At 43.1% G+C, this 14,433-nt stretch overlaps 1 protein-coding gene across 1 annotated transcript in view; it reads right to left on the bottom strand.

Moving 5' to 3' along the window:
• FGD3 (FYVE, RhoGEF and PH domain containing 3) overlaps positions 1–14,433 on the bottom strand; it is a 642,046-nt gene that overhangs the window by 17,141 nt on the left and 610,472 nt on the right. Inside the window, exons 16-17 of the mRNA XM_078661608.1 lie at positions 5,069–5,188; positions 4,172–4,324 (exon numbers count right to left, since the gene is read on the bottom strand). Coding sequence (XP_078517734.1) covers positions 4,172–4,324; positions 5,069–5,188 — 273 coding nt within the window. The remainder of the gene's footprint in view (positions 1–4,171; positions 4,325–5,068; positions 5,189–14,433) is intronic.

Raw genomic sequence — 14,433 nt, 5'->3', positions numbered from 1 at the left:
GAACTTCTAGCTCTTGGAGTTTGCTGGGTACCCATAGACATTGCAAGCTTTGTGTCCTTCGTTATTTTTTAAAGCATCTTATCAATCTGGGGGCCAAAAAGATGCTCCTCTCTGAAAGGGAGGTTAAGAAGATACTGCTCAGGTTTAAACCCAGAGATGTGGATCCAGGTGTGTCGTCGTCGGAGGAGGAAACTGCCTCTAGCAGCTGTGTCCATGCCTTTGAGTGTGCCGTAAATGTTAGCATTCATGATGGTTTTGCTCTCAGTCACGATTTCCTTCCTGGTCTTCCTGTGCTCCTCTGGGAGATGTCTGATAAGTCCTGCATCTCTTCCCACTAGGATCTGTCATATCGGAAGAGGAGCCTGACATAATTGTCTATGTGACAATATGTGTCTGCCCTAACAGCCACCCTTTTGGTCAATGGGGTTTTCAGTGTAAATTTATCTTCAGTGCCAGCTTCAGAGGTACCTTTGGTGCCAGTTTCAGGTGTAATGAGGATGCTCAGTGCCATCATATTGAAAAGGCCTCAAAGGCCAGTGAGGGTTGATGTCCTTGGACTGAGCATTCATTGACTCTGAAGCTTTCTGTCTGTCTTATGTCCGTGTGTGGGGCTGAAGGCTGGACTCCCACAGGAGTGATGCTGTCATTCAGGAAAAGTTTTTTTTTTCAGGTGATTATGGCTTGGTCACATGAGTCTCAGAGTCGGGCATACTATTTAAGACTTCCTCTTCCTCTTCCTCATGCTTCAATGCACTTAAATATTACCTCAGGTCTGCACATTGCCTGGGGTACCGGGTTCTGAATGGGCCTGCATCTTTGCCCTCTTTTATGCTGCAGGGATCTTCTTCCTTGAAAATATCCGGAGTTTTGGAGGGTGCATGTTGGTGCATTTAGCAATGTGGCTAGCACCTCTCCATTTGATGCCTCAGGGTTTTCTTTCCACAAACAGTGATGCAGGACTTGCAAGAGGTGTTGTTGTGGTTGAAGGAAATACACAAGTTGCATATGTTGGGATGGTCGGTCGGACAGGTATTTCAAGTTCTCCTGGGGGAAATGTTGGAGGGATGTTCTTTCATCACACCCTTAAGGATCACCTTCTCTCATGCCGATGATCGGTGAATGACACGTGGCCCCTGAAGAGTGGGAGGAGGCCCTTGGCATTCAAGGTTGTTGAGTTATGGCGCTTGACAAGTAAAGCACCATGATGGAATCATAGAGGTCCCAAATGGTTTTCCGCAGCTTCGGTGTCAAAATTCAAATAGCATGGAGCTTTTTTGGTGGACGTCCAAATCCAAAGGGAGAAAAAAAACAATCTGGTATGCACCCGTACCTAATGGCAGAAAATAAGAATCCAACATGGCGCAGGTGCCCATGCACATTGTCCACTAAGGGAGGAGTCCCAGCACATATTGTGTCTCTAAAGACATCTTCGTAGAAAAATGACTTGCAAATGTCTGAGCCCAATACTAAATGGGAGGAGTATTTAGTGGATAGTCATCTATACAGCCCACCATGCTATGCCATGCTATACCTTTACTTGTAATAAAGGTTTAGTACTTTGTGGGGAGTGGATGCTCCACAGAGCAATTGTGTTTTCTACTGTCTATGAGGGATGGCATGCCCCTGTGGAGGAACTGGCTTCAACCTTCTTGGCTTTGCATCAAAATAACCCACTCTTGCTTTTCACCACTCACCATATTATATTTACTGCCTTGTCTTAACCATGAGCCAGTTTTGTAGGTCCTCACACCCACCTGCCTTACTCCATACGCTGCCATTAGAGCAGAGTGTGTGCTTCCCTGTTTCTCCTTCATGCTCTAGGCAAGATACAAGGAGGGAGTCCTTTACCCAGAGAAAGTCATGAGTTCAATTTCCATCATGACACTGGGACAGTTGATAGGTTTCCATGTCTTCAGTTTCACACCAAAGCATGCAAAAATAGGGGGACTTTGTCATACCAGCGTCATACAAATCCAGGACATTGGACAAGGCTAGTGTTGCTTTTCTGTGGTTCATGGAGAGAGCAGAAGCTCTGAGAACCATGACAGACCTTATGCCACACAGAGGGATACAAATAAATGGGTATCCCTTTCTGGTCGTTGGCAAGGCAGTAGAAAAAATAACACAAACTCTAATGTCAGCTGTTGGCCAAAGATAGGAGAATTGAAGATAATAATACCACCCCCTTATGGTCCTTTGGTACATCATGGATGGGGGCATCAAAATGTTTCCCCGCCCCTGGCAATGGCAAGTATTTACTACATCTCACCTCTTTAGGAAGGCCAGATGTGTGTTAAATGACTGGTTGCTCTTACATAAATGAATAATTTTAAAACCCCCATTCATACATATTTTTAACTCCACCAGTCCACACCGGGACCAATTTTTTATTAATATTTGTTATTTATTGGTGATAATGACTTTGTGACAAATTCCGGTGAAGGACCCACACACATCCTTGACTGGCATTTTGTGATGTGCACAACCTTCAGATGATCATTGATCCAATGGTTCAGAAAATGAAATGCGGATGGGGATGGGGATGGGGATGTGGGCTCATCCCACAAACCTATTGAATATAAAGGAAGGGGAGGTCATGCAAGTGAAGATCTTGACCCCATCAGTTAAAACAAACATAAATACTGATATGTAGGATCGCTGATTACAGGTGGGACAATGGGATACATGTAACCAATGTGCTTGCTGTTGCCATTTTGGATCCTTAGATCCGTACTGAGTTTCTTCAGTTGAAAATATATTTATAAAGTGAGTGGCAATGAAGACATCATGCTCCTTGGTAGTATAGTTTCAAGGCTGTTCAGTGGAACAGTGAATTAAAATACTACTTTTTAACCAATATACTTCTGTGATTATGTGCTGATAATGATTAATGCCTTTTCATAAGAAAGAATACTTGGTAGCAGAACTTTCCCTGATCCTACCAACCCCCTCCTCCCCAATCCCCAGTGATGCTGGAGATGACAGCTTCATGCAATATAAGGTTGGCATTAAAGAGAGAATGTTCAGGGCTCTGTACAGCTCCCATTGAAAGCACCATCTCCAGAAGTGTCCTTTTAAAGGGAGAACCATACCATTTTCTACAAAGGTTAATGACTATGAAGTGTCAGAGTAAGAATCGTCAAACTGAAGGATTGTAAAAACAGAATGTGTCTCTTTCATTGCTGAAGTTTACTTCTATAGGGAGATATTTTTACCATTAGGCTCTCTCTGTCCCCAGGTTTTGTGACATCAAATCACAACTGTATCATATTGTAAGTATCACAATGATGTATTTTTCTTATTACAAAAGAGTATATGTGTTGCATGTCAAATAGTTTACAATTTCCCTGAGCTATGTATTGTTTCATGCATACTCTTACATTTCCACATTCATTACACTTTCTACATTTGGTCATTCGAAGTAGGTCATATTAGGTCAGCAAATAGGGAAAAATGAGCCAGTATCACAAAGACCTTTTGCAGTGGCAAATCAGCTACTGACATCCAAGTTGCATGCTGACTGATTGCCAAAGGGCTTGCTGTGTCCATGGGACAGGTTCCACTTCGGTGGTCATATCGGGAGTATGGGGAGAGGTTGTTTGTATTGGGTGGGGGGCGTAATGGTCCTCTTGACTGCTGTCTTCAGACCTCTAAATTCCACCAATGGAAAGGGCTGACGACAGCGGGCAAGAGCAACCCCCCCCCTCCTCCCGCCCTGTGTCGTCCCAAGTAGGAAACATTTATTTAATAGCAGCACCCGCCCCCGTACTACAAATATGTTGCTCTAAAAAAAAAAGGTTTCCAAATTGTGAAAGCCCATAAAAGGATGGTGATCTGCTGTCCCTTGAAGGACTTAAACTATGCATTCACGATCAATGCAACGTGGTTGCAAATGGCATAATTAATATTCATTAGCAGCTTGTTCTCTGATCTCCTGCAAACTGTAACAAAAACTAATTCCACATAAGGTCGAATTGGAAATGTTATTTATATTTGGAAAGCAGTTGGTCTACAAATTCTATATGTTGTATTTGTGAATAGAAATTTAGAGCCTTGCCCAAAGTTCCCATTTTGAGAAGAAAGTTGGAAAAATAACAATGTAACAAACTAGCAGTGACTGTAACAGTATAGAAGCCATTTAATTGTTCTCTAACCCTGTTTAAAAGATTACCTCCACAGCTGTTTTTTTCTTGTATTCACCAATTAGTTCAGCTCCTGGGCTGCCTGGCACGGCTGACGACAACTGGAAACATTCCTTACAAACGCGATTATGACGACTGTTGTCTGCAAGGGGCTTAAATTCAGAGCATTTTGCACAAATAACCTGCATCAGAAAGATATAGCTTGTTACAGTCATAATTCAAACAATGTTAAAACAGCATCAATATATTGCTGCTGTGTAAAACTAGATAGATATGCACTTACTGTCAAAAGAATAAATGAACAGCAGCTAATAGCACAATACAACTTTACTTGTCCAAGAGCTCTCTAAAAGTTGTCCAATTATAATAAAGCCAATCATACAATTGTTTCTCCTCAAAAGAAATTGAGCTATCTTGAGCGAATTAATTGTTTTATTCACAATTTGTGTCTGTGAAATCTAGCAAATGTGGCTAATTTGCACTCTTCCAAGGCAGTTTATTTTCTTATCCTAAATCACGTCAGTGAAATTTCACGGATGTGACAGGAGAAGATCTGGGAATTGGCAGAGTCCAAAAGACAATTTGGAAAATACCAGTCACGTAGAATTAGCAAATGCAGATTGGTAAAAAACATACAGTGTTGTCACGAGTCTCTTAATCACAAAATGACCCCTTGCATGTGCATTAAAAGGCATGTACACACTAGTTCTCACTAGTGAGTAAAAGTTAAAAGGAGTGCACACAGATTTGGATTTTTACAAGATACAAATTCTAGGCCCTCTAAAGATGCAAATGTTCTAATCCATATAAAGCCTATTATGCAATTTTAAGATCTTAAAGTGGTTTATTTACTGCAATCACCAATGTTGTAATATTTCCCACCGTATTTGCTGTGGGAGCTCTGACATGCAATATGTGGTACTCACGCATCCACACTGCTTGCAGTGATGTCGCCTTTTAGTAATAGAATTGAAGGTTTCGCTGCAGCTCTTGCATGATTGTTTTTCTTTGTCTCGCCTTAATTTCGATTTTTTCAAAGCATCACCCTAAAATCAAAAAGGCAGCCTTAGCCTAAATTCTGAGTTTTTCGTTTTGTGAGTTCCAGATCAATAATTTAGACGAACATTCGATAAGCAAAATTTCACAATGTGAACAAGAACAAACACAAAACAACAGCACATTAAGAAATTGCTGGGTCATGGTTGGGTGGGTAAGGGGGATAAAGTGTGGAGAGTGAAAGGGCAGAAAAGGGACTAGCAAGAAAGTGACAGAAATTTTGAGCAAACCTCCGCATACAAATATTTCATAACAGGCAGCAGAGGTTTAGGTGTATTGCACAGACGATCGAATGAAGCCAATTACTGCATTTGTCAAAAATGAAAAAATAAAATGTTAATTACTCATTTCTAATATTATTTAATGCTTCCGTCCTTGCTCAGCTGGGTAGGGGCGTGCAACTCTGCTCACACAGTAAGGCAGGGGAGGAGTGGTTTGCCCACTCCAAGTGCACATGACGCTTTGGCCAGTCGTCTTGGTCTGGCCACACCATCATGCGCACTTTGCATGTTCTCCACCCAGGCTGCATTAGAGCCTGGGTGGAGAACAAGCCCTGGCTCCCATTCCCTGGCTGAGCACTGAACCACAGCGCTAAGACCAATCACAATGCTGCATTGCAGCATTGTGATCGGCTATGGGGAGCTGTGTTTTTCCTGCCCTGGAGTCTAGGAAGTAGGCGAAGAAGACCAAGAGGTGGCAGCGGCTTCAGCTGTACACAAGTCAGTGTTTCAATTTATTTTGCATTTCATGTCCCCACCATCATTAAATACCAGTCGCCACTGTTGATATTACAAGTTCATGTTTTCCACTCCCCAAATAATGTATAGAACTGCATCGTGTAGGAGGCAGACTCGTGTGCCAAATTGGAGTTTTAAAGCTTGGACTTCAATAAGAGTAATGAAATAGTTGTTGAGAGGGCCTTCACCCCCAAAAAGAGGGACATCTTTATTAAAGTCAGATTGAGGTTCCAATTGAGCTTTTTCAGGTCTCTCCCACTAGCTTCAAACTACCCAGTATCCGAGAAGATGCTAAAAATGCATTGCACATAACAGGACTGAAACATACAGATGACAGGGTAGTTCCTCTCTCGCTCTCTGTTGCATACCTACACACACACCCTTACTTAACCCCTTTAGTGCTCTCGTCGGCCAGCGGCCGTCGCAAGCACTACCTCTGTAGGCTGCGCACATTCGTTGGCCAACGCGGCCCAGCCCACTAATTAAAACCGCTGCACCGCGGCGGAATTCGTACCGTGGTTAAGCAGTTAAAAAAAAAGGGGGAAAAAAAAGAGCAGAATGAAATTAAAAATGCCAGGGTTACAGCGTCCAGCCTAGGCATTCCCTTGTGTTCGGATTCTGTCTTCTGGAAGCCTAAAAGGAATTTTTCCCGTGATAGGCCGGGGGGGCATTCAACATACATGCCTCCTGTTCTGTATTACTACCCAACTCATACAATGGCCAATCCATGCACATGCTTTTAGGGCACCTCCTGCCTATAAGTGTCTGGGAGTTACAGTCCTTGTGATATTCCTCCATGGCTGAAGAGGCTGTGTACATTCCACTATCTCTAAAAATGGAGTCTGACAATCCCTTTCACATGTACACCTCTACCTTTACATTTCTAAGCTAACCAGTAGTAATCACTATCCTGTATTACCTTTTGTTACAAGCTCGACTTCAGGTCACTCAAATAGTGATCTATGAGTACCATTGGAAATTTTGATATAATTCATAAACATTAAATAACCTAATAATGTCTAAACCCAAACATTCCCAAGAAGGATTTCCCAGTTCTACATATTACTATGCAGATACTACAGTACACTTCCTTGTACTCTCAATCAGTTTCTTTCCACCATAATGCCCCATCAATCCACAATTCCTCCTTCAAAAGTCCAACTGGGTCCCTAATCTACATCTAAGTTATTCTCCCAACTCCCATCATATATTATCACTTCCTAGACAATGGTTGATCTCTTTTAAAAGTCTCCTCCTCGGTCAGTGAGAGGCTGGAACTAGAGCAATATACATAAATTTCCAAGATTTGTTTTCATATCCCCCCCTTCATTCTCATGTTATGGGTCATGCATATTTACCAAGAAGAGCAGGAGGAGATGCGGTCTATCGGCTATCCTGATGTTTACTAAGAAGTCTGGAACCATAATCCTGGCTCGAGCACTCAACCGAAATACAACTAAAACACCAAAAATATGAGATGTTCTTCCTTCAATAAAAATAAGTAAGCGGTTCTCTGTAAAGCAGTCAGCTGTCCCATGGAGATGTCAGTGCTATGTTAAAAATATTCTCATACGGGACATAGAACCGTTTTTCAGGCGGTTCACCACAAAGAACAAGTATTGGCAAAAAAAAATCTGTTTCACCTTTCAATGGTTGCACCCGACCTTTAGGCTTTGACTATGCTTTTTATTGATGCTGTTCCACATTGAAGAAAAAGAAAGTGATTCTTTCCCAATGTGGAAACACAAAAAAAATAATTGTTGCAGCATGATGACTTATATCTGTACAGGCTTCACCACATATATGCACTTCTACTTCATGGTGCAGCTGCCCTTTGTTCCTGTTAGTCTACCATTTTAAGATGGTCGACAAAAATCTGAAACCAGTTAATCAAATACTTTTTTAAAATAAAAAAACATTGATAGGAAGGGCTGGGGTTGTAATGGAGTAGAGTGTGGGGGGGGGAATCAATGCCAGAGTAAAGGTATGGGAAGCAAAAGGTTGTGGGGGCAGAGGAAGTAACAGAGTAGCTGGAAATGTGACATAAATAAATACAATTTAAAAAATAAGCCAGACAGGAGGGGTGGGAGAGGAATATGTAAGCATTGGGTAACTCAAGAGCAAATACAGGGCGTTTAGGAGGGGGCAGGGGCACATGAGAGATAGAGAGAGCTCAGAAGTGTTGAAATAAAAATAAAAAGTAATTGCCTGAATGCAAGCAGTGGAAGGATACAAGTCATTTTATCACAGGGATGGAAACGGCGCTATGTTCCAGGGGAGAGGGAAACACACAAGGAGGAAGTAAAGTCGTCAAATAAGAAGCAAGAAATACGAATTGACAAGCAAGCAACCAATAATAATCAATGGGCAGACCAAAAGGCCATTGTAAGTATCTGTATACAACACAAAAACAGGCATCTACACCTGTTTGTGGTTGAGTCGTAAAGCTCACTCATTTGCAAGTAGCACAGAGAGTACATTTGCAACTGCATGTCTATTTTTTACTCTGAGAGCTTCTTTGGGAACTCTCTACAGTGGATATCAAGGTTGCACCTGTAAGGAACGACGACCAGCCTTGTTCTGGGACTGCAGTTACAGGCTATACCCAAAGTGCTGTAATGCTGCTGCAGTGTGCAGAGCCCACATTCTACAAGAAAGGCGTTCTCATCTTGTAGCTCATCTAGATGAAGGGGAAGATAGACTGAATTCCTCTCTTCTCCTTGATAGTAAGAGATGGAACAGTCGTAAATCTCAAGGGCTCATTTACAGTAGGCAGTATTGGGCTATCACCAAAAATTTACAGATGACCTATTTGCATGCCTCTTGCCTCTCCTGCCTCATGTAAAGGTTTGGGAAGGGCTATGCAGTGGAGTGACACCTGTCCGTCATAGGAAACTCCCCGTTGGCTAGGAAACGCAAGATGACAGCGTTAGAAGGGGCCCCTATTTATTGCAGATCTTGAATTTCCATGCCATTCCTTTCTTTCTGTTCTACTCAAAGCATGGCCTTACAGGGCAAGCAAAAAAAAAGAAAAAGGCCTTTTTTGGCACTGGCTAAAATGCCTCGACTTTGAAAAGAAATATAAACAAAATTCTGACTGTCTCACCATGCCATCATGGCATAACCAACCGACACAATTATGGCCAAAGGTGCTGCCGCCATGTTAGTTGGAGCACCTGCAATATCATCTGTTTGGTGGATGGTCTGCTGCTGCCTCCAGCACCCCAGATGTTTGGTGGTCCCGGCCATCAATTCCTGGATGAAACCCTCATTCTTGCCTTGTGCTAAGCAAGTAATTAATTATAAATGTGGTAAACCACCACAATTACTCCATAATCTGGATTACAGCTAGATTTTATGCTGGAATAATAGATCTGGAGCTGAACTGTTCAAAAGTAAAAAATGCCCAAAACATATAAATATACACAAGTATATAAACACACAGCAGAGCAAAGTTAAAAGGTCCTCTACTGACAGGAACAAAGACACAGAACAGCATCTAATACTAGTAGAATGAAGCAGAGACCACTATCTAGAAGGCACTGGTAAATTAGGTAGTATTGTTGCTTTTTAAACCTCTGAAAGTAGAAAACGAGTGAAAGAGAAGCATGAATTTTCCACTTGAGCTAAAAAGACCGTCTCATAATAATGTTAACTAACTGGAAGATCTCTTTATACAAATTAATTATATTGCAAAATTTAGTACTAAAATACCATCGTTGTTTTTATTAATTATATAATTTCTCATGGCTTTCATTGTGGAGATGGGTTACTCCAGACACAGAAAACGTAAAAAATAATGCACAGTCAGCTAGCTAGTTGTATCCATGAAAATGTGTGTTATTGCTTGAGGGTGGGGCTGGAAACTCAGGCAACAACCACAATCCTTGTCAGGGTGAACCAGAGAAGTCACTTAATTTACGTGTGCTTAACTCTCTGGTATTCTGGCACAAAAGCAGTAAAGCTTGACACAGGCAATGTGTAAAATATTTATGCAACACACAAACAGCAATAAAATGAAAATACAACACAAAAAAAATCCCAAACCACTTTAGGAAAATAGAGTAAATTTTTAATTAATACAATGATACCAGAACAACAAAAATCCAATTCGTACAACTTGAGAAATGGAATTTTAATGTTTTTTGTGAAAATAGTGCCTAGAAGCACCAAGCAATACAAAAGGGGATGATGGACGGAGCGTTTTAACAAATCAAACACTCACCCCCCAGTCAACTGATCTGGGTTTAATCCATCACCATTCTTTGGTTCACTCAGCCACCCCAGTTCAGACATGGCTATATGCAAATCAGTCTGACCCTGTGCCTCATGGGAACAGTCCAGCCCAAACTGCCAAGCCATGTCTTCCCTGGACCGGAAACAAGCATCCTGGGACCGGTTTCGGATTCATAATCCTCATCAGCCAGGCTATCTTGAATCCAGTGGCCAAGTGAACAAGGGACTCACGTCTGAGCATACCCTGCCACACTTAGGGCGAACAAAGCGATACAAAAGGGGATGATGGACGGAGCGTTTGAACAAATCAAACACTCACCCCCCAGTCAACTGATCTGGGTTTAATCCATCACCATTCTTTGGTTCACTCAGCCACCCCAGTTCAGACATGGCTATATGCAAATCAGTCTGACCCTGTGCCTCATGGGAACAGTCCAGCCCAAACTGCCAAGCCATGTCTTCCCTGGACCGGAAACAAGCATCCTGGGACCGGTTTCGGATTCATAATCCTCATCAGCCAGGCTATCTTGAATCCAGTGGCCAAGTGAACAAGGGACTCACGTCTGAGCATACCCTGCCACACTTAGGGCGAACAAAGCGATACAAAAGGGGATGATGGACGGAGCGTTTGAACAAATCAAACACTTACCCCCCAGTCAACTGATCTGGGTTTAATCCATCACCATTCTTTGGTTCACTCAGCCACCCCAGTTCAGACATGGCTATATGCAAATCAGTCTGACCCTGTGCCTCATGGGAACAGTCCAGCCCAAACTGCCAAGCCATGTCTTCCCTGGACCGGAAACAAGCATCCTGGGACCGGTTTCGGATTCATAATCCTCATCAGCCAGGCTATCTTGAATCCAGTGGCCAAGTGAACAAGGGACTCACGTCTGAGCATACCCTGCCACACTTAGGGCGAACAAAGCGATACAAAAGGGGATGATGGACGGAGCGTTTGAACAAATCAAACACTCACCCCCCAGTCAACTGATCTGGGTTTAATCCATCACCCTTCTTTGGTTCACTCAGCCACCCCAGTTCAGACATGGCTATATGCAAAACAGTCTGACCCTGTGCCTCATGGGAACAGTCCAGCCCAAACTGCCAAGCCATGTCTTCCCTGGACCGGAAACAAGCATCCTGGGACCGGTTTCGGATTCATAATCCTCATCAGCCAGGCTATCTTGAATCCAGTGGCCAAGTGAACAAGGGACTCACGTCTGAGCATACCCTGCCACACTTAGGGCGAACAAAGCGATAAAAAAGGGGATGATGGACGGAGCGTTTGAACAAATCAAACACTCACCCCCCAGTCAACTGATCTGGGTTTAATCCATCACCATTCTTTGGTTCACTCAGCCACCCCAGTTCAGACATGGCTATATGCAAATCAGTCTGACCCTGTGCCTCATGGGAACAGTCCAGCCCAAACTGCCAAGCCATGTCTTCCCTGGACCGGAAACAAGCATCCTGGGACCGGTTTCGGATTCAAAAAGATCACACCTGTGATGAACGAATGAAGATGTTATTCTTTAACTTTGGTTTTACAGTTTACCGAACACCTGCCTATTCGAGTGCACTTAAACTGGCAACCATCATCATACAGATATAAAATTACAAATATGTAGAAAAATACAGCTTGCAAAAGAACATGCAACCCTTCTCAACAGTTCCTACAAGAATCATGACAGTGAAAACACTCATGATTTGTCACAGTGGGTGGCCAACACCAAAAATCTTGGCTACTGTGGAAATATGTGAGATAACTTATAATAAAATACCTGTGTATAATCTATAACAAAATGTGATAACAACCCACTCTTAAAGGAGTACTGGCTTTAAGATAGTCTTTTTACAATGAATAAACTAGGCCAGTTGTTTTTGACATCATGTTTTATAATAAGCAGACAAGACCTATAGCGTTGGACAGAACGTGTCCAGTGCACCCAACAGGCATATAGCTTATCAGCATAACCAACTAAGGCCTAAAGTTTTGAATGTAAACTTTTCAAGATGACAACCATCAAACATTCAGTCATAAAATTAGAAAAATAGACAAACTTACAGGAGGCTGAGCAAAATCTCTCCTAAAAAGACCTAAAAAGGAATATCACTTAGCAAGCGTTATAAATCCATGGTTTGTCACACTTGATGATTTAGACCAAGACCATTGCCTATCACAGTAATCGGGATATTCCATGTAAAAAAATATATAGCTGAAGTCTATAAAAATACCAACAATCCACACTGAAATGCCTATTGACTTTAACAGGTTCACAATAAATACGTCAGACCTGGTGCTTTTATCATGGCATTTCATATTTAGCAGATCAGGCCTATAATCATCATCATTGGCTTGCCATCATAACCAAGTTAGTCCTGCTGCGTCATTTGCAATCATTGCCAGAAGCCAAAGAGTGCAATACAAGCAGTAATTTAAGTGGAGTGTTCACAAATTCAGCCGAATCAAATCCTGAACTGAAGGGAACCAACATGTGAGTGGAGCCTAAGCTACACTCCTGGTAGGATGCTGAAAGTTTGTTGATTGCATTAGTTCATTTGACCGTTGCGCTTGTGAGCCAGACCTAGACATCCAGTTAGATTAGTGTGGCCCTGGGATCTTAAACACAAAACTCCATTATTAAGTCTAAAATGAATGACTGCCCAACATCCATTTGTGCTACTGCCAGAGAAAAAGAAACACCCTAAATTATCTAGGTATCTAACAAACCTTAATGTCATGTGTCTGCCCCTGGACTGTTCCCATGAGGCACAGGGTCAGAGCTGATTTGCATATAGCCAGTGTCTAACCCAGGGTGGTGAGGAGTGCAAAAAAACGATGGATTTAGGCCCAGATGCTTGTACTGGGGTCAATGTATGACATTGTTCTACATTCTGTCCATCAACTGTGTTTTTTGCAATTTTCACCCCGAGTGGGCTGGGTATGCTCAGACGTGAGTCCCAGGCTCTCCACACCACTGGAGTCAAGCTATCCAGGCTGATGAAGGCTGATAGCCAGAAACCGGTCCTTGGATGCTTGATTCCGGTCTGGGAAAGACATGGCTTGGTAGTTCGGACTGGACTGTTCCCATGAGGCACAGGGTCAGAGCTGATTTGCATATAGCCAGTGTCAAACCCAGGGTGGTGTGGAGTGCAAAAAAACTATGGATTTAGGCCCAGATCCTTGTACTGTGGTGAATGTATGACATTGTCCTACATTCTGTCCATCAACTGTGTTTTTTGCAATTTCACCCCGAGTGGGCTGGGGATGCTCAGACGTGAGTCCCAGGCTCTCCACACCACTGGAGTCAAGCGATCCAGGCTGATGAAGGCTGATAGCCAGAAACCGGTCCTTGGATGCTTGATTCCGGTCTGGGAAAGACATGGCTTGGTAGTTCGGACTTGACTGTTCCCATCAGGCACAGGGTCAGAGCTGATTTGCATATAGCCAGTGTCTAACCCAGGGTGGTGTGGAGTGCAAAAAAACGATGGATTTAGGCCCAGATCCGTGTACTGGGGTGAATGTATGACATTGTTCTACATTCTGTCCATCAACTGTGTTTTTTGCAATTTCACCCCGAGTGGGCTGGGGATGCTCAGACGTGAGTCCCAGGCTCTCCACACCACTGGAGTCAAGCTATCCAGGCTGATGAAGGCTGATAGCCAGAAACCGGTCCTTGGATGCTTGATTCCCGTCTGGGAAAGACATGGCTTGGTAGTTCAGACTGGACTGTTCCCATGAGGCACAGGGTCAGAGCTGATTTGCATATAGCCAGTGTCTAACCCAGGGTGGTGTGGAGTGCAAAAAAACGATGGATTTAGGCCCAGATCCTTGTACTGGGGTCAATGTATGACATTGTTCTACATTCTGTCCATCAACTGTGTTTTTTGCAATTTTCACCCGGAGTGGGCTGGGTATGCTCAGACGTGAGTCCCAGGCTCTCCACACCACTGGAGTCAAGCTATCCAGGCTGATGAAGGCTGATAGCCAGAAACCGGTCCTTGGATGCTTGATTCCGGTCTGGGAAAGACATGGCTTGGTAGTTCGGACTGGACTGTTCCCATGAGGCACAGGGTCAGAGCTGATTTGCATATAGCCAGTGTCTAACCCAGGGTGGTGTGGAGTGCAAAAAAACGATGGATTTAGGCCCAGATCCTTGTACTGGGGTGAATGTATGACATTGTTCTACATTCTGTCCATCAACTGTGTTTTTTGCAATTTCACCCCGAGTGGGCTGGGGATGCTCAGACGTGAGTCC

This window comes from Lissotriton helveticus, chromosome 9 (genome assembly GCF_964261635.1).
Source record: "Lissotriton helveticus chromosome 9, aLisHel1.1, whole genome shotgun sequence".
NCBI lineage: Eukaryota > Metazoa > Chordata > Amphibia > Caudata > Salamandridae > Lissotriton > Lissotriton helveticus.
The sequence above is the reverse complement of the archived record's forward strand: the minus strand, read 5'-3'. Positions and strand labels throughout refer to the sequence as shown.